The sequence below is a fragment of the Alosa pseudoharengus genome, unplaced genomic scaffold (genome assembly GCF_046254945.1).
Source record: "Alosa pseudoharengus isolate Yale_2024_CS ecotype anadromous, Long Island Sound unplaced genomic scaffold, YU_APseudo_1.1 YU_APseudo_1.1_scf_2, whole genome shotgun sequence".
Taxonomy (NCBI): domain Eukaryota; kingdom Metazoa; phylum Chordata; class Actinopteri; order Clupeiformes; family Clupeidae; genus Alosa; species Alosa pseudoharengus.
Window position 1 is genome coordinate 3,932,293 of NW_027468663.1, and position 27,467 is coordinate 3,959,759.

At 42.5% G+C, this 27,467-nt stretch overlaps 1 protein-coding gene across 1 annotated transcript; it reads left to right on the forward strand.

The window, feature by feature from the left end:
* Positions 1-27,467, forward strand: LOC143135159 (cadherin-18-like). Its single transcript, XM_076295880.1, has 11 exons — positions 1-264; positions 12,737-13,031; positions 14,015-14,134; positions 17,819-17,986; positions 18,286-18,473; positions 18,565-18,818; positions 19,772-19,908; positions 21,547-21,668; positions 23,625-23,739; positions 26,394-26,645; positions 26,950-27,467. The coding sequence occupies exons 1-11, from the start codon at positions 1-3 to the stop codon at positions 27,465-27,467; spliced, it is 2,433 nt and encodes an 810-aa protein (XP_076151995.1).

Sequence of the window (27,467 nt, forward strand, 5' to 3'; positions counted from 1 at the left end):
ATGCGATTATCCAGCACGGTCTCTCGCTGCCTCTGTCTGCTGCTGCTGCTGTGTCTCGGTGTGGTGCTGACCACTGCAGGCACACCCTCACCGGCCAGCCCCGTCAGAACTGCACTCACACAGAACCAGAACCAAAGCCTGAACCAAGCCAAACCAGCAGACCAGGACAAAGGCACGCATCACCGGCCCAAGAGAGGGTGGATTTGGAATCAGTTCTATGTTCTGGAGGAACATATAGGCCCAGAGGCTCAGCATGTTGGGAAGGTAAATGGGTGCTTTTTATATGCATTCATAATTAGACCAATTTGTAAGCGTGTCCTTACACTGGTGAGCATGTAATATACTCTGCATTTGGCACGTTAAGGTTAATAATCCATTTTGCATTCACATGATGAAATGCTATTATACTAATATGCCTATATTCATTTAAGCACTACAACAACGACATGACTTTAAGTGGCAACCAGATAACTTGAACATGTGCAAGCTCTTTTACAAATTGATTTCACTAATTGTCCATGATTTTGTACAATTTTAATTATGTAACTCCATGTCACATCACTTTAATGGTTTATGCATGGCTAGTCACATTGTTCTGTGGATACCAAGATGGATTTTGTTTCTTTCTTCTGTTTATCTTTCCTGTCCAGAAATGTGTGTTTTCCTTCTCTAAATACTTATATTGCAGTAGAAATTAATTTGACTTCCTAAGTGGCTGACCCATAATCTCACGCTCTGGGTGTGTTAAATAGGAGTATGATGAAGCAGTGTCTCACATGAGTTGGGAGAGATTAATGTGAGGGAGATAATGGCATTAATGACTTCCTGTGTACATTTCCGCTTGCGCTTCCTAGATCCTGCGTACCCTTGAAATGCAAAATATCTTATTAGATCCAGCTTCATTAGGAGTCCTTCCTCATCAAAAGTGGTTAAGAACCCCTGGGGGAAAAACTCGACATAGGATATTATAATACCAGACAGCAGAGTGGGTTTTTAAAGCACACTATGGTCATCACCAAAAGTTGTATCCCACCAGTCTTCTGTTGAGTGCACATAGTAGATTGCAACAATGTTGCAAATCTATAGTGACATGATGAATTGACACTTTGCGAACATAGCAAGGTGAAGAGGACACAGATGGCTAAGGTCAAAAATGAGAATCAGCAGTGACCCGTGGGTCTTTTCCCAAGACACCTGAGCTGAACATGTGAGTTACACTGGCTAGATTTGTTTTGACTGCTGTGATGCTAACAGACAGCTATTGATAGCTATTAGAGCACATCTGCCCAACCACATTATATCTAGATGCCTTGGTTGGAATTTTACACTGGGCACACCGTACATAGGTAAAGTGTAAAACTCATGGGATGACATTCTCATCCACAGCATTAGATATGTATTTGTATTTCTACATGTTTGCAGTTTAACATTTAAGAACTTTAACATTTAAGTATCAGCTGTTCATGAGTGGCTGCAATTTTTTTGTCAGCTATGGATTTGGTTCACCTGAGATATGAGGTAGATCAGTGCCGTGCTAAGTATTAAATCATTCTGCACACGTAGAACAAGATGAATTTGCTCTGTGTAAATTGCAAACAGCACGTGGCCTCAACTTTCATCTAGTCATGTAGGATCTGCCAGAATACGGCTGGCCAAACAATCAGACATCAGCAACTCCCAGATCATCCTCCTAGACACAGGTTGAAACATAAATGGAGCACATGTTTCATGTAAGGTGTGAGGGTGGGGGGATAAGGACACAAGCCATTTTAAAACTATTTGTTCCCATTGAGTAGTAATCAATCCCTCATGGGTGTTACATAGTTTAATGATGTTATGGTATGTGAATTAGTTACGGCGCAGCCTGTTATTTATGTATTATTTATTAATTTATTCATTCATTCATTCGTTCATTCATTCATTCATGTGTCTATGAATGTTGTCCGCTCAGACCTCACTGGGAAGGCTTGTGTACTGCTCCCAAATTTTTTTACATTGTCTACCTCAGTAATCATACAAGATAAAAAATTACGCCAGCTGCAATAGTCCAGCGGCTAAGGCCAGATTTTTACCTGAATCGTTCAGTTTTTGCAGAAAGTACGAAACTTGGTACAGGTGTAGTACTACTCCTAGTGATCAAAAATTGAAATGGACCCCAACACATAGCGCCCCCTAGTGGCCCCTATCTTGACTTCAAATATGGCCACCAAAATATGCCCTTTTTTCTACATTTACTGTATAATGCTATGCTGCTTTTAACACATAACATGACGTGTCTATAGCCATCTTTCAGCATTATGAAATACATAATGAGAAAATTATGCATAATTAAAATGGCAGACATGTTGGATTTTAAGGAAGTAGCCAGGCTTGGAATTTCACCATTCTGGGGGCAAGGCCACTTGGCCTTCAGTTGGGCATATTTGGTGGGGGGCACAAAGACCACATGTCAGGGCACCAAGGCCAAAGTTAATTATACAGTAGTAGGCTATAAAAATGATCAAAGTTGTATTTAGCCTATTCACTGCAGTAGACCTGCATCACTGTATGAAACATTACAAAAACATGAAATGAAAACATGACATATTACATAGAACTGTAAATCATCTGACTATCTAATATTTACAGATATCTAGGCTATATATAACATTTATTTTATATTTGGCCTGTTGTGAAATCATGTATTGAACAATTTAAGCACAGCTCAGCTTTAAGAAACTCAAATAGCCTAGATGCATGCTTAGCATTTTGTGATCATTAAGGCTACTTTCACAAACTCTTAGTCAGCTGTCCTCTGATTTACCAATATCTAGGCGATATTTGTAACATTTATTTTGTATTTGGCCCGTTATGAAATCATGTGGAACAATTTAAACACATTGTAAAACTTAAAGCCCAAATTTGGAGACATCCATGTATGTCAAACTTTACTGCAAATTGAAAACTGGATTACTCTGGAACGGCTAACTGTACAGGGGACTGCTTTACACCTTTGTGTTCGGTAAGGTCTCCTGTTTATTCTGATATATGGTTTGATCATGTGTTAAAAGAAGGGTTCGTAAAGTATTCCACCGAGATGAATGGGTAGGGAGATCATGGGATGCAAAACCTTCAGTAGAATGTATGATTAAATTGAATTATATTATTTACTTTTCTCGCGAACCGTTCAACACAGCAATTATCGGCTAACATCGTTTAAAAGCTGAGAAAACGCTCTTTCATGTGATACTTGTGATATCTGTGTGATGAATAGGCTACTTCGCGAGTAGTTCAACTGAGAATGGGTGAATTTGGACGCACTTTCTTTCTTGCGCTGCCACTTGCGCTATTAGTAGGACGCAAAGCAGAATATTGAAAGAAGGGGGCACCAAGGCCACCGTGGCCTGTAAACCTCTGATTTTCAAAGGGGCCACACGGCCAACGCAAGGGGCTACGACGGCCATGGCCGTCGTGGCCGCCGTGAAATTCCTACCCTGGAAGTAGCCATACATTCTGACACTGAGTCAAAAACTGGGGTGCGTTTAGGCAAGGAGGTTAAAACCCATGGATGCTAGCGTCTGTCAAGTCTCTTAAAGAAACATATGCTGCCTTTTGGGAAATGAGCTATTTTGTCTTCTATCCTAGAGTTAGATAAATTAGTACATACACCCAGTCAGAGTTAGATAAATTAGTACATAACCAGTCCAACACATCCTACTGTCCTACAGCCTAATCCAATTGAGGTGGGTGGGGCCAATTAGCATATGCTAAAGTTTCTTTTAAGGCTCATAGTGATTGTTTGAAAAGATCTATTTTGTTTTATTGTAGTTTAACATTTTGCATCCCATAAAATGATTATGCCTGTCAATGAAGCTAATTTAAATACGTAATACCTTATGAGTTTAGCTCCCTCCTGACCCTTTAGGGCTCATGCTAGTCAGTGAACCAGCACTTTTAGGAAACTGGCTAGTGCGTTCAGCGCCTAGTCCTTGGGTGTGCTTTGTGGTGGAAACACCAAAAGCTCAAGACAGGTAAAGTTGAGTATCGTCCGCATAGCAGTGATGATCAAATTCATGGGAGTGAATGGTCTCATCCAAGGAAGTGTGTAAATAGAGAAAAGTAGGGGCCCTAATACTGATTCCTGAGGCACACCTGTGATGAGGTCATGTGCCCTTTAAGGTAGGATTTAAACCAGTCAAGGGCTTTCCTAGACATCCCAGTTCAGATAGTGTAGAAAGGAGAATGCCATGGTTAACAGTATTGAAGGCTGCAGATAAGTCTAGTAGAATGAATACTAATGACTTAGCAACTTAGATGAAGACTTAGCTACTCTCAATGCTTTGGTCACAGACAGAAAAGCAGTTTCAGTAGAATGACTCTTGAAAACAGACTGCATAGGGTCTAGCAGGTTGTTCTGATATAGTAAGTCCAAGACTTGAAGACCACTTTCTCCAAAAACTTTGACAAGAAAGGAAGAAGGGAGATAGGTCTGTAAAAACAGGAATGGTTTTAGAGGTGGTGGCAAATTATGCATTTTCCATCTTTATCCTCTTTGACTCATTTTTCTCTAGTTTCACATTTGGCTAGGGTCAGCATAAGCCAGTACCTGGAGCCTAAAAACGTTGCACAGGTAGTCCAACTCACCAATGCGTTCCATTGCCAGAAGGATTGCTGTGTCTCCCAGTGCAGTCTCAAGAGCATGTAGGAGATTTCAGGAGACAGTTGCTCTAGGAGAGCTGGGCAGGATGGTAGAGGGTCCTTAACCCAGCAGCAGCACCAGTATCTGCTCCTTTGTGCAAAAACAAACAGTAGGAGCCCTGCCATAGCCCTACAAAATGACCTCCTCCAGGCTGCTGGTGTGAATGTATCTGACCACACTGTCAGACTTCATGAAAGTGGCCTGAGGGCCTGATGGCCTCTGGAAGGACCTATGCTCACTGCCCAGCACCGTGCAGCTCAATTGGCATTTGCCATAGAATACAAAATTAGCAGGTTCACCATTGACGCCCTGTGCTTTTCACAAATGAGACCAGGTTCACCCTGAGCACATGTGATGTCTGAGAATGTCTTGGAGAATGTAATGCTGCCTGCAACATCATTTAGCATGACCGGTTTGGTGGTGGGCCAGTGATACACACACCTCTACGGGCAAGACAACTGCACCCTCACTGCTCTTAGGCATCAGGATGAAAACTTCAGACCCATTGTCTGACCCTGTGTTGGTGCAGTGGGCCCTGGGTTCCTCCTGGTGCACAGCAATGGCTGGACACATGTAGTGAGAATGTGCAGGCAGTTCCTGGAGGATGAAGGCAATGATACCATTGACTGTCCCCCCACACTCCCCTGACCTAAATCCGATTGAACACACGCTGGGACATTATATTTTGGTCCATCCAACAGGTTGCACCACCGACTCTCAGGGAGCTCAGTGATGGCCATGTCCACATCTGGGAGCAAGACATCATCTGCCGTTTCATTAGGAGCATGCCCCGATGCCATCAAGCATGTCGGGGCCATACGAACTACTGAGTACCATCATGAGTTGAAAATGGACGAGCTTGCCGCGTCATTTTTTCCACTTAGATTTTCAGGGGTCTTTGTATTCAGTCCTCTGTGGATTGATAATTTTCATTCCCAAATAACTAAGTGGCATCCTTTTGTTCCTAACATATTACCCAGTCCATATCAGTTTGAATCCTACCTCACAGGATGCTCGTTTAACGTATCATGGCTTGGACACAGGGGCGTAGATTTGCGTGGGGACCGAAGGACGTGTCCACACCAATGTCAAATTACGACTGAAATGTCCCCACCAATATTCAGGTTGAAATGGGGGGAAAAGCGCTCACATGCGCTACACAAAGAGTTAAATCATTTCTCACTTCAGTGCTGGATCATCTCGTACAGATCTTGTAATGTGCAGTAGCCTATAAGGGTAAAATAACTACCAGTGAGCCGCAGTCTCCTGCGCAGCATGCAGCGCTTCAGCTTTACTTCACTACAAGCATGAAGTGCGTCCAAATTCACCCATTCTTCTCTGTTGAACTCCTCGAGAAGTACGCTACTCATCAGACATGTGTCACATGGAAGAGCCTTTTCTCAGCTTTTAAACGGTGCACTGTTTGCTGTGATAAACAGTTTGCGAGAAAAATAACTTCAAGAGATTTAATAATTATTCTCATCACTCTTCACACAACACATGACCATATATCAACCATATATCATATAAACAGCAGACCTTACCGAACACTAAGGTGTATGCATTCCCGTGTATCGTTAGCTGTTCCAGAGTAGGCCTAATCCGGTTTTGAAATAAATTATAGCAAAATTCAACATGGTCTTTCGGCTGCATTTCTTAAAGCTGAGCTGTGCTTACATCGCCTAGATATCTGTAAATATTAGAATCAGAGAATATACAGGCAGCTCACGGTTAAGAGTTTGTCAATGTAGCCTTAATGATGATTTCTTTTCACAAAATGCAAGTGTCTTAAAACTGAGCTGTGCTTAAATGGGCATGATTTCATAACAGACCAAATAGAAAATAAATGATAAATATAGCCTACATATCTGTAGCCTACATATTAAAATCAGATTAGGTAGGCTACACAGTGTAGTTAGATCAAGTTGGACAGTAGCACATTTTAATCATGGATAGTAGTTGGACAGTAGCACATTTAATAATTTTATATCTATAGTGGCTGGTGAAAGAGTTGTGTTTTTTTTTTTTTTCCGGGGGGGGGGGTTAGTGGGTAGTGTCCCCACCAAATCTCAGACCAAACCTACGCCCTTGCTTGGACAGCTGTCCGCACCTAAGCCTCCCACCATAGGGGTCCCCCAGGGCTCAGTACTGGGCCCCCTTCTCTTTGCTATCCACGCCACTTCTTTGGGACAGATTATCCATTCGCACAGCTTTTCATACCACTGCTATGCAGATGACACACAGCTTTATCTGTTCTTTCCACCTGATGACCCCTTGGTCTCGGCACGGACCTCGGATTGCCTCCCAGACATATCTACATGGATGAAGGCACACCACCTCCAGCTAAACCTCTCAAAAACCAAACTGCTGGTCCTCCCAGCTAAACCTACTGCTCCCACCTTTTTGAATTGTTTTAAATTGTTCTAAAATTGTTGAGAGAATTGTTTACCAGGTTGTAAGTCGCTTTGGCTAAAAATGGGTCAGCCAAATGTAATGTAATGTAGATATCCAGCGTGATGTTTTTTCCCCATTGAGATCTGATGTGTTTTATTTTTTAAAGAGTATAATTTTTTGAGCAGTGTTTAGTAAGAGTTAAGGTTTGCTCAGAAAGAGTAGGTAGAATAAGAATGTATTGATGATGTAGGTAGTTACTTCAATTAACCAAAATATAGAATAATTGGCTTATTTTCTTACACATAGTGACCATATTGGAATCTTACCAGATTATACTTGATGCCTCGTATATTATTAAGGTTGTCATGTGATAAAATGACTGTTCAAACTTTGAAATCGTTTTTTAATTATATTTCTATCATGAATAACAATAGAGATGGTCTATATTTTCACATTTGGTATCTGTCATATTGGATTTCAAAATGGCCAACATCAAGTTTGTCTGGAAATCATGTCAATAGCTTCCTTGACCCTAAAAATTGAGTGTTAGAACGTAAAAGACTTTTTTACCTTGTTTAATTTTGAAGTTGTATCAACAATTCTATTAAGAATGGTAGCCATATTTGAATTCAAGATGGCGGCCACTAGGGGGCACTATGCATTGGGGTCCATTTCAATTTTTGATCACTAGGAGTAGTAGTATAACTGTGCCAAGTTTCATGCTTTCTGCAAAAACTGAATGATTCCGGTGCTTAGCCGCTGTCTACAAAGCTGCAAAATCAAAGAAACTCACAATTTTACCTTAAAGTAAAAATGTTCAGTGTTCCCCATACATTGACTTATTTGTGGCGGCCCACCACAATATCAACATTGACCACCACACAATGATTTTCCAGGTTGTACTAAATTGTGCTTAAATCTGGTAAGCATCAAAACCACGCTGTGCTAATTTGTTAAAAACGGTTGTAAGTTAATTCTGCAAACCAACCTGCACAAATGAAATTCAATTCTGTGGGAAACACTGATGTTCATGTTAAAAAGGGTATCAACTTTACAGCTGACCACTCCTGAGCTATGCCATTGGTATCCCTTCATGTTCCTGAGACATCAGGATTCACCATCCCATGTGTGTAGAATTATTACCAGGGCAAAATGAAATTTTGCTTAATTTACCTTCATTTAACAGCTTCAGAGTCATTGGAATGGTTATATGACTTATTTCGGGTTGATTGGTGGCCGTCTTGCTTCCCCCTAGCGCCTGTGAGCGGAAAAACCACCACCGGAAAAACTTGTTACATGGGCTCAGGACCCCATTAGGAGGAGGCTCAAGAAATGTTGACCACTGTGTGGCGCTATAATCACAGGAAGTAGGCTCATATCTCAGCAATGCTTAGACATATCTAAACCAAACTTGGTACATGGACTTCAGACCCCATCCTGAGGACATACAATACATTTGGAGTCTTTTGACCACTAGGGGGGCGCTATAATCACAGGAAGTAGGCTCATATCTCAGCAATGCTTTCACATATGGAAACCAAACTTGGTATATGGACTTGGGACCCAATCCTGAGGACACACAATACATTTGGTGACCTTCGACCACTAGGGGGGTGCTAGAGATACAGGAAATTAGCTCATATCTCAGTAACGCCTTTACGTATCAAAACCAAACTTGGTATATGGACTTGGGACCCGATCCTGAGGACACACAATACATTTGGTGTACTTTGACCACTAGGGGCGCTATAATTAGGAAGACTTTCTCGTATTGACACCAAACTTGGTACGTTGATTCGTGAATACATCCTAAGGACCCACAATACATTTGGTGATGTTTGACCACTAGGGGCGGTATGATTAGCACTTTCACCAATCGCAACCAAACTTGGTATGTGGACTTGGGACTACATCCTGAGGATGCACAATTAATTTGGTGTGCTTTGACCACTAGGGGCATCATATTTATTAACACTTTCACCGATTGAAACTAAACTTGGTATGTGGAGTCGTGACCCCATATTAAGACTGCACAATTATTTTGGTGACCTTTGACCACTAGGGGTGCTATAATTATCAACACTTTCACAGATTTGAACCAAACTTGGTGTGGAGTTATGACCCCATATTAAGACTGCACAATTATTTTGGTGACCTTTCACCACTAGGGCTGCTATAATTATCAACACTTTCACTGATTTAAACCAAACTTGTTATGTGGTCTTAGGAGTACATCTTGAGGACACACAATACATTTGGTGAATTTTGAATCCAGTCCAGTCCAATCCAATCCAATCCAATCTAACACAACACAGTCAAGTCCAGTCCTGTCCAATCCAATCCAATCCCAACTCCTGCTCAACTGCTTGGCCCCCTCATTGCTGCTTGCAGCTATATTTTACCTTTAAAATACAATGACCATGCTGTCAATTTCAGATCATGCGTAATTAAAGGGAGATTATTTGCACACAAGTTTCAACACCCATCAATGCTACTCCAGTGGGAACAGCCCATGTGGTGTCCCTGGGTGTGTATATAGCTTGGCATGGCGGAAACACACCCAGGTGTCTGTTGTCTTGCCAGCAATGCTATGTACACCCAAGGACACAGAAACTGTACAGTGTCTGCAGAATGTGTATTTTAGAAACAGAGTCTTCATCTACTATACCGCATAAAGGACAAAGATAAAGGGGTAGATAGCGTCTCAGGGACCACCACATGGACTTACATTAACTCTTATCCTGAGTAGCTTTCTGTGCACTAGGATAAACGTGTTAACATTATAGACCATACAGTAGAATATAGCATATGTTTTTGCCTTTATTCAGACAGGACGGTGAAGAGTGACGGGTAGCAAAGGGCAGAGGGTTGGTGGGGGAGGAGGGTTGGGAAATGGTTGCAGGTCATATTCAAACCTGTGGCACTTGAACCTGAATATGGTATATGGACGCTGCATGTGTATGCACCTCTGTGTCTGCAGCGTTTATGAACATTTCTGTCTTTGATGTTAGTGTAACTGCAATCCTCAAGCCCAGGACTCCTGCATGAGATATACCTCTTCAAACCATTACACCACTGTTAACTATTGTCAAAATGGGCTAACTTTAGGTGATCAGGCTATAAACATAACTGCAGGTAAACATAATATAAAAAAGATCAAAAATAGTATAGATATGTTTGCTGTTGTTGTTATTTATTATTATTTAATGGGTGCAAATAGCATTTCTGTATGGCAAGTGCTATCAGTAACCAGCTGCAAACAGATACTCTGTTATGGATATTGCATTGGCCTATTTCCCAGCATAGGAGTTGGGGAGTCTGCCTGTGTACAGTAGATGGCATAAATAAGTATCTGTGCCAGTGTCTAAGACATGGATTACATTCAGTCCACACTTCTCCACCACCTGCTTCATAGTTTACACTAATGTCAATTTACTTGAATTGAGGAAGTTCCTCTTGTCCCTTGCATATGCTGTCTGGAAGGCCCTGGGGACACTTTAAAATGGACCTTTCCATCACCACACCCTGTGTAATTTGCGGTTAGCCAAGGAGGCTGAGCCTCAATTTAATGAGCTTGGTTCTTCTTGTGCTGTGGACTTACCATCAATCTCTACACAGGTCCACCTGCACCTTGCTGTCTCAGATCTAGTTCAGAAAATCAGAGCAGTTTAAGTCTTGCAATCCTAATTCTATATCAAACTTTGGTCACACTATCTACAGATGCTCTGATTGTCAACAAACTATCTGTTGACACTCTATTAACTGCAAACTGCAACTCCGTACACTGAAAATGGAACTGGAAAAAAAGACATGAAAAATCTGACATGAAAAAAGACATGAAAGTATTGTTGTACTATTATTCATCTTATTATTACCTTGACATGGTAATTATATTTATATGGCAAAAAAAGGCTATGCACCAGACATTCTTATAGCTTGCAGAAGATTGTAATGCAATTAAACAATCACCAACCTATTTATCACAGTGGCATCATATTAAACTGCAACAAAGACATGACAGTTGTACTGAAGTGGCATCTTTTGGGCAATTTGTTATAACAAAAAGAATATGCATTGCACTCATTTGTGTTCCAGGCAGACAATACTTTTGTTACCATGGACATTCAGATAGAAATAGATAGAATTGTGCATTGTTCTTTGTTGCTCAGAAGATCTCCTCACCTGGCATACTGGAATTGTATTTAATTTGCAGTGGATGTGAATAATTTCTGGTGGTGGTCCTTAAAGGAACCATATGTAAGATTGTGACCAAAACTGGTACTGCAATCACTTTCACATAAGAGTCTGCTCTGCCATTCCTGTAGAACACCTCAGTAGATGAATTTACATGTAGGCTACACTTTTAGTCCGATTAGAATTGGGAAAATAGATCAATCAGAATAAAAATTACACATATTAACACCTTTATCTTAATAAAACTGCCGATCCGATTCAATTTTTAATCGTAGGTAGTGTACTGTATCTGCCTGCTGTATCTTCTCAAGGAAAAGTAAAGCAACAATGGCTATTCCGATCAAAGATAGAGTGCCTTTAAGCACCTGATCAGAATAGAACGTAGCCTACCCCATGTGAACAGATGGCTTACATTTTCCAATCGGAATAGTTTCGGAATGACAAAAGATTGTCCACGTAAACCAACCTAGTGTTAGACTTTCAGATCAGGAACCGGATTCCCTATAATGACAAATCTTGCAGTTCTGAATGTTCTGAATGATTCAATCACTGTTTGGTATGTTTTTACAAGTATTTCCCAAACAAGCATGTAACAGTAATATGTGTGTTCCACTCAAGTGCTTAGCCAACATTGTCCATGTACACAGTGATGAATGTTACTTTATTTGGAGACATGAGGTGAATCTCATAGCAGATGGCTGTCCACAAACCACTTCAGTTGCCTACTCAGTGCTACTCAGTCACCTCTTTACAACTGGATTTTTGCAGATGACAGAACTCAGAGTTAAAATGGAAAAGAGCCCGGTCTGGATGCTGTGCTCCTTAGCTGCATTTACCAAATGCTCAGACACAACCCCCCTCAACTGGGGTCTTTCTGTCAGGTAGTCATTTTGGGGGGTTTTGATTGTGTTTAATTAAGCAGTGGAGAACTTAAAGAACATAATCTTCACAATGTTGCCAGCTTTGTGCAGGTGAGAGTGGGCTTGCTGAAGCAGGTACTGTACTGTAGATCATGGCATCCACACAACACAACACCCAACTCAGGGTGGTAGGCAAACTGCAATGGTTCCAGAGAGGTGGTCTGAGGGGGGGAGGGGGGGATCTTTTGATCTTTCATGATGTTGTTAATGCCACTGGTGGACGGCTAGAGAGATTGCCATTGTCAATTCACAACTTCAAAAAGGGTTCAAACCTAACACTGGAGACAGCATTTGTGGCATGCATACTTTCCCTTTTTGATGGGTTTCATAGCTTTGGATTTATTTCATTATAATTTCTCTTGAATGTTTCAGAATCAATATGACACTACGATCATGAAGTAAATGAAAATGCCAGAGTTTAATAAATTGTACCGGTAATGAGTTATGAAGTTCTAGACCATGGTTGAGGTATATATTATCTTTCACTCTCTCCCTCTCTCTCTCCATCTCTTGTGTGTGTGTGTGTGTGTGTGTGTGTAAACTCTCTCAGCTACATTCTAATTCAGACAAAGGCGATGGATCAGTGCGTTACCTGCTCTCAGGGGAAGGTGCTGGTACCATATTCATCATCAACGAGGTCACCGGTGACATCCATGCTACCAAGAGCCTGGACAGGGAAAAGAAGAGCCACTATGTCCTCCATGCCCAGGCTATCGACCGGCACACTAGCAGAGCCATAGAGCCTGAGTCGGAATTCATCATCAAGGTCCAGGATGTTAATGATAATGCGCCCAAGTTCCCCGATGGCCCCTTTACAGCCTCTGTGCCGGAGATGGCAGATATTGGTGAGACTACGGGGATTCTGGGATCACGGAGGAGGCTTATGGCTGGTGCCTTGAATGTTGTTTTTCTGAACAGGGAGAGCTCCCATGTGCTTCACGAGGCTCTGCGTTCTAGTCAGATGTGTGGTGGTCCCATGATCCTTTAGGGGTTATATCATAGTTGTCCCATAGTGTAACTGAGATAGTTGTAATTGAACGTGTTGACATAGTTGACATGACAAAAAAGATGCTGTGCGTTTCCTTTTCCTCAGGCAACTTGACTCATTTCTGAACAAGGGGCATTCGTCCAGCTCTGTTGAAAACTGTGCATTGTGCTTCAACCTGTTTGATGCATAATGTGAACCAAATCTTAGTTGTCTGCATGGTCTTTGCAAATGTAAAGTTAAAAAGGAAAATGATCACTCACTGCTTTTTTATAGTGTCTAGTTCCTAGATGTTTTTCCAAAGAATCAGTGAAGTACTGATCTCAACATGCAAAATATGCCAGTAATGAAGGATTGACTGGGATGGCAGGGGTTTTGTGTTCAAGAGATTAAGGGCTCGTTTACACGTATCTAGATTGTATAAAAGCATGACTTTTGTATGCTTTTGGCCCTTTTGTTTACACGTAAACGGAGTTTTAGCTCCCTCAAACGCATTGTCTCAAACAAGTTGTTTATAAGTTCATGTACCTAAGTCTCATCTTGTGACGCCAACATAGCCTAGGCTAGGCCTACTCTATGGATTATAACATGTTAGATTGAGTTATCTTCATTTCCAAACCTAGAGGATTTACAAGTATGAATAAGATAAAGTAGGCTATGTTTGTTATTCTGGCCTGCTGTGTCTTCATGATTAATTGCAGTATCTGAGAAGTAGCAAGTTATGAATTGCTATGGTGAGTTTTGGCTATGGGTTTGCTCTTCTGGTCAGTTTTGGCATGTGTTTAGACTGTAGTTTGGTGAACCAAACCCTTTTAACCGTGTTCTTAAATCTACTCTTCTAAGGAACATCAGTGTTTCAAATCACTGCAACTGACTCAGATGACCCTACCTATGGAAACAGTGCCAGGATTGTGTACAGTATTTTACAAGGACATCCATACTTCTCTGTCGACCCCAAAACTGGTAAGATCTTATTGTCTTATTGGATTTATTCTCCATTGCAGGGAATAAAGTACATCTCCTGTAAGGTAGAGACAACCTCCCTGCTTAGGTGTGCATGCAGCCTTGCACATAAGCAGGAACAACTGTGTGATTGTTGCTTCAGAATATAAATATATGTACATATACATATATTTATTGTGTGTATATATATATATGTATGTATGTATGTATGTATGTATGTATGTACAGCGTGCCGCAAAACCCCTAAATGTAGAGAGCCTGTGGAATATCTTCTACCACCCCAGATAGTCTCTCCATTACAGTGCTGGCCTTGCTGTCCGTAATTGACATGCTCTCAATTGCAGTAAGGCTCTATGAAATGCTGCCCCGTCTTTTCACACAGTCAGCCTGAAAGAAGGCTTTTGAAAGAGCAAGAAAGCAACCACCACTGAGAGAGTATGTCTTTTGTTTGAGGCTTTTAAAATAGCCTGGTCAAAATTAACAGCATACATTTAGAGCACTTAAATGTGTGTGTGTGTGTGTGTGTGTGTGTGTGTGTGTCTGTGTGTGTGTTTTATGCGTGTGTGTGTTTGTGCATGCATGCGTTTTGTGTGTGTGTGTGTGTCTGTGTGTGTCTGTGTGTGTGACAGTAGATGTATAAACAGGGGAGGAGAATGATTGAATGAGTAAAAAATAAGTAAAAAAGGGGGAGAGAGAGAAAGAGAGAGAAAGAGGGAGAGTGGGAAAAATAGGCTGATTTGTTTGAGCTCTCTTCCTCAAATGTGAATGACTCCTGCAATGTGCCAAATTGCTGGGGCCATAGAACACAGAGAGTGAAACGGCATTATCCACGCTCTTTTATGCAGTTGTGTCCAGTCTGTGGAGTTGCCTTTAATTAATGTCAACACTGTCAGTGCATTAGTGATTTAGAGTAACTCTCCAGGCAGCTCTATACGGCAGCATTATCTCTTAACGTCTCATCACTGTATGTCAACATAAGCATTAGTTCATTCAAACCTACCCAGCTTTACGTGCCTCATGAACATGCACTGAATGTAAAACAGTACCATTTAACATGCCATAGGCTGTTTGGTCAGAGTTATCTAGTGCAGTATTACATGTCATATGCACCATGTATGGGACATGCGGTAGTGCTGTGAAGAGGTCTGTTGCATTGGTTCACCCATGTTTGATTTCCCAACGCAACTGCTTTGGATGAAAATGTCTCCTATCGAAATTAATATGCATGTGTCTGTAACTGTGTCTGAGGAACATTTTAGTTTACCTGAAATGTATACCTGGAATGTTTTTCATGGCATTTAGCCCGTGAGCAATTTCATCCTTTTGATATGACTCATTTTTAGTCTAAATTGATTCTTCCACATGTTTATTGATATTAACCACAGTTACTTAAGAAACATACTGTGAGAAATAGTATTGTAATACATTTAGTGTAACACTAGAGATCTCTTGGCAATTAATTAACTGCATTCAAGCATTTTTGCTGTCATTATTGCCATCATTAATTTATGTTTAACACAGATTTTTGAATGGACTAGGTCTTAATGAGCATTCCTTCATTATGCACTGTCCAGCACTAATAAATGCACACTCATTGCATGCACTATTGTCCATTCCTGTTTGGTTTATTTACTTTTGGCCTCTGGCTGTTAGCCGAATCCAGAAAGACTGTTCAACATTAGCGTGTCTCTTAAAAAAACAAAGCTTTCGAGTGAAATGTCCAGTTCTGGCAGGTGGGATCTGGCCTGGATGTGCAGGATGCAATCTGTATGACATTCTCTGAGGCTGAACACTAGGCTGTGCTTATTTGTTCTGGCGGATTGAGGTGTCTGGCTTCACGTTTTCTCTCCTCCATTCCTACAAGAATGAACGACACAGCCTAGCATAGAATCCAAATTCTCAAAAAAAACTATTTATAATTTTCTACTACAAAAGACTAACAGCTTACATGAATATATGGCACACCATGTTCCCACAGAATACATAAATAAATAACAATGGAATCCCTGAAGGTTTTTCACATTAACATCAAAGTTGTATCATCAATTCAAATGCTAACCTTGGTTAACCTTAGCGCTTCGTTTAAAGTACGTGTTTGTACAGGGAGATTGGGGTTTTGTGTTTGGCTCTTTAATTGGGTCACATTTGCCATGGCTTCGAACCAGATTAATATGCTACAGCAACTACAGGCTCATAGATAACTTTCTGCTTTAAATTATTACAAAATGACTTGACCTCCCAATCAGCCAGCATCTCCATGAGGCCCCTCGGCCTTTACTCACTCTCGAGTGCTCTACTCCTGAATCAGCTGTTCAAGTTAAACACAGTTCACTGTGCAATTCTTCCAATCAGTGTTTGCTTCCAGTCCAAATGTCAGATGCTGCACACCTCAGCTCCTGGCCTCCTGGGTTGTGTTCCCTACGGCATCATGCTTGTACAGGTGCACCGTGCAAACTCAATCTGTTTCCCCCTGCCTGCTGCGGCCACTCCATGGTCTGCTGAACCCCGGGGCACGATTCAGGCAGATGGCTCACACACTTTTCTAAAACCTGTGAAGCGTGTGGGAGCGGCTTGGCAGGATGGCATGCAAGGATGGGAGAAAGGCCAAGGGGGCGGCGAAAGGGGACAGTTAGGACATGGCCTTGTAAGGACCACCCCCATTCCCTCAACAATCATTTAGTTTCCAGTGAGAAGTCATTACTGTCATTACTGCTCCTCATGTTCCCTCCACCAGGAAAGGTTCAATGTTTGTTTCTTCAACAGAGATGAACTGCAAACAAATGCATTAGCAAACATGCACAAAGACGGATACACCCAGATACACATCTCTCTCACCCTCTCTCACTCACTCACTCACTCACTCACTCACTCACTCACACACACACACACACATATACACACTCATTTAGAAGGTACCGGATGTTCTCACAAAGCGCATCTGCCTGTTATCTGAAATGTCAGGGCGGTGCAACCACATTCATATTTTCCGCGTTTTTTTTTAATTGAAGAGGAGAAGATATTGACCTTTACTGATGAGTGAAAAGTTTGTAAATCTCCCTCAGATATTAATAAAAGTAGCTACTTTCTTTTCATAGTTGGACTTGTACAGTTTATATGTCGTAGTACAACCAATGTAGAACTGAAGAAAAAGTTATTTAATATAAACTCTTTATTGTATTGGAAAATTTTATGGATGAATTTGCTACCAAAGTCAAAAGGTTATATAGGTGTCCAAAAAGATGTCTGTATAATTTGAAATTTGTAGCAAAAGTCAGGTTGCACAATGCATCATCAGCTGGTACAACCAGATAAAATACTAATTTAACCAATAAATAGTAGATTAAAGTTACTTTTAATACCAAGGTCAATTACAAAATAATAATGTGTTAAGCACTGTAGACACTCTCGGGTACAATATACTTACCACTTTTGTTTAGAAACTTTTGGTTGCGCCATGTGACATTTTGGGGTGTACACATTGGGGTGTATTTAAACCCCTGTAAATATTGCACAACCATTAAGACTTGTTTAAACACAGTCTTCCAACTTCAAAAAAGGCTTTCTGTCAGTTTTTAAAGATCATTTTGAAAACTAATTTTTAAAAGCCTCATTTGTCAATACACACACATTCTCTTACTGTATGGCTACAAAACACATGATCATTCATCTTTTTTTTCTCTGCAGGTATCATTAGGACTGCCTTGGCAAACATGGACAGAGAGACCAGGGAGATCTACACTGTTATCATCCAAGCCAAAGACATGGCTGGTCAGGTGGGAGGTCTGTCTGGATCAACCACCATCAATGTCACTCTGACGGATGTCAATGACAATCCCCCCAGGTTCCCACAGAGTATGTGCTCATTTTCTCTCTCCCTCTCTCCAGCATCCACAGATTTCATTCAATTACATTCAGACTATGACATACAATGAGTAATTATAATGTCCTGAAAATAGCATGTGAATTTCCCTCAATGTTGTTTGAATGCACAATGCACCAGTACTCAGAATTACTCACAAATAACTGTTGTAGAGAGCCAGTTGCTCTCTCACTGATTGATGAAATGGATTGCTTTGACAAAGCTGTGTCTGTGGTCCATAGAGTCTAATGATGAAATTAATGAGTGGTTGTTATGATTCACTCCACTACAGAGAACTACCAGCTCTATGTTCCTGAATCAGCAGAGGTTGGGAAAGCAGTGGGCAAAATCAAAGCAAACGACGACGATCTTGGTGTCAATGCTGAAATGACGTACCGCATCACCAATTCAGAGGGAGCTGACATTTTTGCTATCTCTACTGACAGTGACAAGAAAGAAGGAGTTATCGTGCTGAAAAAGGTTCCTGCCTTACATGCAAATATTATGATGTAAAAAAATGTAATTATGACAGTTTAAGGCCATCATTTGAACTTGTCTGCTGATGTTTCAGCATCTGGACTATGAGAAGAAGAAGGCGTACACTCTTCACATTGAGGGGATCAACACCCACCTGGACTCCCGTTTTTCCCACCTGGGACCTTTTAAAGACACCACCTCTCTGAAGATCATCATTGGAGATGTGGACGAGGCGCCACTGTTTTCCATTGACTATTTCATCCTGGACGTCTACGAAAACGCCCCCGCAGGGACAGAAGTGGGCATGGTCACTGCGCAGGACCCCGACAGTACCAAGAGCGCTGTAAGGTAATGCTCCATGAGATGCTTCTTATAGTGACTCTACCCTCATCAAGCAGATTGTTTTTTGGGAACCTCACTCTGGTCTTGTTGTCACAGCTGAAAAATGATGAAAATCCCTCTTGTCTGAGAGGTAGGCTACATTAGTGTTACATCACATTTTATTTAGGCTCGACCAACCAGAATATTTTCAGCAACTTCAGCTCCCTCCACCTAGCCTAGAAATCTAGACGCACCCTAGCGGCGGCAAATTAATTTGCTCAGCCTGTACGTCTAGTATCAAACCATAGGGATTTCTATTGGCTGACGCCGTGGACGTCATCCAATCACAGCGCTCTATTTTGTTAGAGAGTCTTAAGGCGGGCTTAACAGGATGATAACAGTCCTGCGACGGTGAACAACAAGCAAGGTGGCTATGGCGAACGAAGAGCGGTTGTTTGAATCGGCATTGGCGTCAACTTTGGAGGAGTTGGACTTGTGCTTTTCTTTGAAAGTTGAGCAACACAATGCACTTAAGTCATTCCTTTCAAAGAAGGATGTATTTGCCGTTTTGCCGACCGGATACGGATATGGTCGTAGCGCTGGCCTATTGCATGCCTAGGCAGTTTGAAAGACAATTCTCTGCCCGCCCCTTGGATTAAGTGAGGTGAATGGCTCGATTCCAGACTATACATTTCAATAATATAGGATGGCCCGCCAGGCTACCCTCCACCCACTATCAGGTCGATATTGGTGATAACGACAAAGCCCTATTCAAATTCTGTATTCCTATGTGACAAGGTCTCTACAGTGAAGAATAGATATTTTTCTGACAGTTATTCTTTGGTGGAAATGTATTTGTTTTGACAAAAGATGGAATAGTTTGTGTTGTCCATTTTTTTCAAAGGACCCTTCAATGCCCATTGTGATTCACACAATGAAAGTAAACTGTATTTTGGACACTTTTTGTCTTATTTGTTCAGGTATTCTATTGACCAAACCAATCATGCAGATACGAGTTTCAGCATTGATGCCAACACTGGGCGTATAACCACTAAGCAAATGCTTGACAGGGAAGAGGCCGCCTGGCACAACATCACAGTGATGGCATCAGAGATTGGTAAGCCACACTGTGTAACATTTCCATTAATTTTTCTTTGACTTCGCAAAAGCTTTTATCTGCTTTGTGTTGTCTTTGTCTGAAACATATATGTAGATGATATACAGGCAGATTATTCCATAACTTCTGACACTTCTTACTAATGCTAAGACAGTCATTGTCACAGTGTAATGCTGGAGATGTCCCAGACTCCCAGGTCAATCAATTTCTCTCACTTTGTATCCCTTATCTAAGCAATTACCCTTTCCTTTAACCTTTTCGGCACAATGGTGTTCAGATAATGGACTGAAACTGCTGCCTATTGATAATGTCAGCTGACATGGAAATGATAATGTGCTACCTTCATTAGTCTACGTACAGTCTTCTGGAGTCTAACATAAACTGTTAATGAACAGTTCATGAACAGTTTATGCCGTATACAGGTGGAGACATGGTACATACAGGTGGAGACAGTGCACATAATGATCTTCCTATTTGTTTGTCAAGTGGGATATAATTATGTAGGGCCATGTTTTGTCACATGTCTTGTTAGATCAGTGGTTCCCAACGTGTTTGGAGGGGGGTGCCCATGGGGGGCGCTGGTTGAAGGGAAAAACATTGACACATTTTGGCTGTTTGTCTTTCTCCCTTGCTGTGACAACTCAGCGGTGCCTTATTGGATCTTATGGATTTAAAACAATAAAGTCTATTCTGAACATCATGATAAGATGAATGATGTTGGGTGGATGGAAGTTAAACATATAGAATGATTACAGAGGGGTGGAAGTAGCCTGGGGGAACCCAGCAAATTCAAATTTTGTTAACAGTTTTGTCTGGGTTCACCCAGGCTAGGATTGAAGTTAAACATATAGAAACGTAGAGTGATGTTTCTGTCTGGATCCAACACAAAGCCACATCCAACATTTAGACTATAGGATGCTATCGTTGACATACTGTATTGCTGTAATGTTGACAGGGGTAAGGGTAGTGTGACACTGACACAAAAATGTACACTGAACATTGGGCTGGTTGAGTTTGCAATTGCCTGGTTGCAGAGAAAGTCATATGCAATAGATAGTATATCTGTCTTTATATATACATATACTGTATACAACTGAAAAAGATGTTTGTGTCCTCTGTCTGTATTTTGTTATGTTGTACTGACAAGTCATGTTAGTCATATACTGAATGCTAATGTGGCTTGAGACAGACACTGAATCCTAACATGATGTAAGAGTAACTTAGCTGACCTCGAGAAATAGAGTAACAAACTGAGTCCAGAGAGGATTTGAGCTCCAAAAGGAAAAAGGAAAAATGAAAGTGAGTTATTCCCAGTGCAGCCAAGCCATTTAGACTGATGAATAGAGAGCTACTTTGCATTACATTACATGTAGAATTCACTGCAGTGCATTCAGAAAAAGACTCCCCCAGACCCAGACAAAGTTATTATTACAACCCTGAACAGGCACGATAATTAAACAATCACTTAATGGCTCAGAACTGGCAGCATAATGATGTCTTTATGTATTCATTTTGACTTGATTTAAGTAGTATTATATCAGTATGTCTTATGGCTGTAAGTATTACTATATCTATTATTTTGCAAGAATGAACCTAGTCATAAAGATTATTTTTCTGTATGTTCATTTTTCTTTCTAGATAATCCCAGCCTTGTCAGTTATGTTCCGGTCACAGTACAAGTCTTGGATGTGAATGATAATGCGCCGTATATTGAAACTGAAAACGACATCATTGTGTGTGAATCCTCCAGGGTTGGCCAAGTAAGTCATGTTTTCTCTTCTGGTGTGTTCTTCCCCGCTATCTGATTCTCTCATGGCTCCTACTTCTGAAGCAACTCCAGTTCTTGTAATTACCACTATTTAGTTTTTACTTTCACCTTTGAGAGCAGGACAACTCTAAAAAAAACTCCACTGCACTCCTCCCACCTATCCCCCCCCCCCCCTCTCTCTCTCACACGCACGCACGCACTGCACACGTGCGCACACACACACACACACACACCCTTTATGATATGTCTGACACCATCAGGGATGGATTTATCTGTGGCTCTGCAGACGTTGCAGCCTCTTGAACCTATACATTATTCAGCATGCACCAATGTCTTCGCCAACAGATAGGTGCATTGAACACTCTCCGGCGCTGGCTTGCAGGAAATGTTAATCATCACTCATTCAAATTGGGTCTGTGCACAGCAAAGAGCGGCTGCCCAGATTCACATCACACAAGCATTTTCTCTTCATATTTTTCTCCTTGAATGAAGATTACTAACTAGGCAGTGGCACATAATCTGTGCACTGAGGGCACGTGACGGACGAGGTCTGTTTAGATTAAGTGTCAAGATGCTTCTCACAAATAGCAGCAACAAATTAACTGGAGGTAAAAGGGCTGAATGATGAATTGGTGTTTTATTGTGATCTTGTGAGGATGGTGATGCGGTATGAATTGATTCTTAAACAGTTGCACTTCTTCAAAATGATGACAGGACTATTCTCAATTTCAGACTAAATATAGTCTCTACATTTTAATTTGCCAGAGAATAGTTACATGGGTTAGTGGAGGAACTACCTTAACAGAGGCTATGTGTAAGCTTCTGTAGGATTCAAGTAGTTGTACAATTACATTAGCAACAGCACACTTTCATTGCCTTGCACTGTATTTGATACTAGAGATGTCTGAAGCTACTGGTTAACATGCTACCTTTAGGTAATATCGGAGCAACAAAGAGCGTAGGCGTTTGTGACATATAGCATCTTTAAGGCACTGCCAGTCCTAATGGTGAAATTCACGTATGGGTCTTATCAGTCCGTAACCATAGGATGCAGTCAGACCATCGTGACTCTCTCCGGCAATTTACATTTCACCACGGCAACCTCATCTCTCCGACACCTCCAAGTGTCACTCACTTCCGCGGAGTTGCCGTGAATGTCACTGCACGACCCCTTATTGAGTCAGACTGCTAAAAAAGTCTGGCTTCCCCCCCTAGGCTCAGGCATAATTTGAAACACAAGACACTCTTTTTGAAGTCCAGTCACTAAATGGGGAGAGATGTGAGGATATGCTCTCCCTCTCCCTTTCTCTTTGGCTCTTGTTACTTCGTGTTTAATATTTAAGGTATGTAAAAAAAATGCTACTAATAGTTGCATGATATCTGATGTAAAAGCCACTGTGTCCCATGCTTATTAAAATGGTGGCTATTTTTTTCACTTGGGCATCCCCAAGCCTACAGGTGAGCAGGCAGCTCAACAGTACGAGGAGGTTCTTGTCTACTCATCTGCTAGTGGGAGCCAATTAGTTTAACAAGCTGACACAGTATCATCGGCTAGGAGCCCTAGCATGTCACCCACCACCCCTGATTTGCCCACAACATCCCACTGAGGAACAGCAGAACTGGACACAGCAGCAGAGAGGGAGAGAGGGAGGGAGAGAGAGAGAGGGAGTGCAGGAGAGTTGAAGGGAGAGAAAACAAGAGAGTTGGAGGGTGAGAAAGAGAGGGAGAAAAAGGATAGAGCCTGTTTTCAATGTCCTTCAAAAACTCGGGGAAGGAAAAGCCCCAGGTAGTCCAATTACACCAGTAATCCTCAAACTCCATCTGAATGCATGTCGCTGCCTCCCCTCTCATAACATCCTACCTCCCTGCTCTCTCTTTTTTTTCTCCTTGTTTCTGCTTTATTCTTAATCTCTTCTTCTTTCTTTCTCTCTCTCTCTTTGTCATGAAGGTGATTCAAACGATTAAGGCCACAGACAAAGACAACTTTGCGAATGGACACTTTTCCTTCACCCTGCCCAGTGACCCCCCGGGGAACCGCAATTTCACCCTGAAGGACAATGAAGGTACGACCTGCGCCATGCTGTAAACACGCTGAGTCTCGAGTGTGTTCATTTATGTGGGGCTTTAAAGCAGCTCACACATGGTTCAAGTACACATACGCAACGCAAACAGTTTGCGATAGATCATTAAAAAGTGATTAGTCCTTCAGAAAATTGTCACATGATGGATTTGTGAGGGTGTTCTCATTTACCCAACTGTCTCAAGAGAGCCGGTTTGCTGGAGCTTCTCTGTAATCAAAGCCTGTTTGCCAATACAAGCAGAGTTTGCACTGGTTGTTGTCACAGGGATAATCCTCATGTGCACCCTCTTACCCCTGGAGTCCTTTTTCCTTCTTTACGTCTTTTTTTTTTTTCATTTTTATTTTATTTTTTGTCATACCAGAATTGTATCAATGGTGTTGTTTCCCAGGCAACCAGTGTTATATTTCCTCACTAGCTCAAGGCTTCCTCTGTTTAAAAATCAAGACACATTTCTTTCTCACCTTCCCCCCAAGAAAACTAGTGGTGCGCTTCTGCATGGATACGCTGGCCAGCAAATGATTCGGTGTACTTGTCACAATGCAGAAGACAATGAGTGTGCTAAGCTTGAGATGTTTAGAGGTTACATGCCTTTGGTTGTTTTTGTATCAAGGGTGTAGGACTCACCAACTGTGTGCCTTCAAGCCCAGCATGCTGTCTGCCCTAAGGCAACATGGAGGGATTGGTTCAGTCCTGTTTACTCATCTGGGAGTCTCCCCTTGTAACACTTAAGAGCACTTTGGAGAAGTCTTTCCTGCCACTGATTGTACAAGGCCAGCAGATCCTCTGTCATCTTTGATCAATTAATTAACACCCTCAATTAATTAATTCATTAGTACATTAGGTAACACATTGGTTTAATTAACACCGCTAATTATCCACACAAAGGAGGTTATATTTGCAGTGTGGTTTGTCTGTTTGTGGAGTGGATCCAATTCTCAAGGTAGCATGACAAATTTTGTTTTGCATTTGTTAAGGTTGTGGGATATGCCATCCAACCTTGCTCTTTCCAAGTGACCACCTTGGTTCATTGATTGATTGATTAATTTATTCACTTCTTTATTTATGTCTAAAATGCCTGTCATTCTGTCGGTGCGAGTAGAGCGACTCTCTCGAGCTGACACACACGTTTCACGCGGCAACACAGATTACCAATGTGATCAACGTCAAGGGGAGTGCGAGGCTGCTGTAGAGCCCTGTAAATGCACATCCACGTGTCCCATCTGTCACACAGGGGACATTAGTGACAGAAGTGTCTCTTATGGGCTCTAGTCCCCTCCCCCCACCCCCAAATGCTTCATCTGTCGCCTTCATGAAATCCTTTTTAACTACACACTTTAGCTGCTGCACTCATATTTTTGGACCACTACAGCTATTAAGAGTGCCAAGGCGATGTTCCTTTACACAGGATCCCTCTTCAGAGAAATTAATTGCACTACTTACACAAGGCACTTCCATTGCATTTAAAAATACACCAATTCAAAAATGTGCTGTTTTTATGCAACAGAAAAAGTACATGTGTTTACAGAAAGAGGGTTTAAGAGTGTTTGAGTGAGTCTCCTGTGTTTTATGCCTAGAGACCAGTCGGTGCCTGTTCAGCTTCAACAAATGACTAAATGTTATTACTAATTACTAATAAATAACATTAGAACACCACTGTTGCAACCAGTGGAAGGAGGGTTTGTGCTTTTATTTGTATTATCATGCTGCCAGTCTCCTCCACGGCTCTGCAAATTGCCTGGCATTCAGCCAGCCCTTCTAGGTAGCTAGCTGTGGGTGACGGTGTCGTAATGAATTTCAACTCCCAGCCTGGCAATGAGCATTGCGTTGACCCCTCCTTGGCACGGATCCAGTGTAAATCAGACAGGGGTTCTGTGGAGGAAGGTACCGGCCTCCAGGGGCTCCAGTTTGCACATGGCCGTATTGACATTCACGAGTAGGCAGGCTCTTGCCTGGAGACTGGCGCTCCTCCCCCTCCGCCTGCGTCTCCCCTGGCGGCCGCAGGCATCGGGCTATCGGGAGGCTCGGCACTCTGAGGGGAACATGAATCTGCATTTTCAAGAGGTGGGCCGTGATTGCACACACTGATCCTCGGCTCTGGGGAGGCGAGGCTGAAATGCTCACCACACACACACACACACACACACACACACACACACACACACACACACACACACACACACACACAAGCCTCCCCGGTACGAGCTGAGGCCCAGGCGCCAGAGTGGATTTAATAAGGCGTGAAGTTTCTGGTGCCGCACAGGCGTTTTTTACGGCTCCACCAGCTCCCTCTATTTTATCAAAAAAAAATAAAAAAGCGAAGAGCAGCAGAGTGGTGAAAGACATGGAACACAATCTCAGGGAAAAAGCTTCCTGATTTTATTCAGTTGAAACACTATCATTTCCATCTGTCAGGGGGACAGTTCTGATATATAATGACCTACAGTTTTGCCAAATTCTAGTCCTCTTTATTTCAGAGCATTTTGTAGCCTCCCAATAATGAATTAGCCGACAGCCTAGTCGTCCATCTGCCGTAACACCAAGCGCATTCCCTTAGGTTCCCAGCATCTGCAGACTTCGACAACAACAAAAGCAACCAAACCATAACAACATCTCGTTTGTGTTTCGTCCTGCACCAGATAACAGTGCGAGCATCGTGTCGCAGCGACGCGGCTTCAGCCAGACAGAGCAGGAGCTGTACGAGCTGGCCGTGGAGGTGTGGGACGGTGGTGAGCCGGCACTCAGCAGCATCAGCACCCTCACGCTGCGCGTGTGCCCCTGCCAGAGGGGCGGCCGGCTCAGGGCCTGCCAGGCACAGGCCTTCCTGTCCTCTGCTGGACTCAGCACCGGAGCCCTCGTCGCCATCCTCCTCTGCATCGTCATTCTGCTGGGTAAGAGCAAGAGGGGGTGGGAGATGATGGGAGAAAGAGAGAAGGAGTCAGAGTAAATCTCAAGTTCAGAGACCAAAGCATTTTTGTGTGTTTAGGAACTTTTTTCATCTTTTCTTCCTTTGTAAAACACTTCAGAGCTTGAAAGCAGTCATGCAGAGGTCCCCAAGGAGATCTAGTTGGAACTGCTTTGCTTCCATCACTGCTCTATACTGTCTCCTTGAGTTCCCAACTGTCTCTCACTGTGTTTCACTTGCTCCAGGTGGCACAGTAAAGACTTCTATCTGCTCTTTTTTGTTTTATGCAGCCATCGTTGTGCTGTTTGTCACCCTGCGGAGCAAGAAGAGCAAGAAGGAACCCCTCATCATCTCAGAGGAGGACGTGCGGGAGAACGTGGTGACGTACGACGACGAGGGTGGAGGCGAGGAGGACACGGAGGCCTTTGACATTGTGGCACTGAGGAACCCAGCCGCCGCCGAGGAGCTTCGCCTCCGGCGGGACGCCCTGGCCCAGGCCTGGGAGGTGGCCGCCGCAGCTGCTGCCGCCGGGGCCAGCTGCACATCGCTTATCCTGGACGAGGAGGACATCCACAGGGTCATCAGGGAGAGGGTGGTGGTGGCCGACCGTGACACGAGAGGGCCGCCGTACGACTCCCTCCAGACGTACGCCTACGAGGGCCACGGCTCCCCCACTGGCTCCATCAGCTCGCTGGACCTCCCTGGGGTGCCATCTGAGCTGGACCCAGCAGAGCTGGACAACTGGGGCCCGGAGAATCACACACTGTCCATACTTTTTAGGGAGCATGACAACGAGTACAACCCCTGA

Bases quoted from the DNA above. Each gene is read 5' to 3' on its own strand.
- LOC143135159 (XM_076295880.1), top strand. From the start codon at position 1: ATGCGATTATCCAGCACGGTCTCTCGCTGCCTCTGTCTGCTGCTGCTG. The intron at 265-12,736 runs GTAAATGGGTGC...AAACTCTCTCAG, and splicing joins AGGCTCAGCATGTTGGGAAG to CTACATTCTAATTCAGACAA. The intron at 18,819-19,771 runs GTAATGCTCCAT...TTATTTGTTCAG, and splicing joins AGTACCAAGAGCGCTGTAAG to GTATTCTATTGACCAAACCA.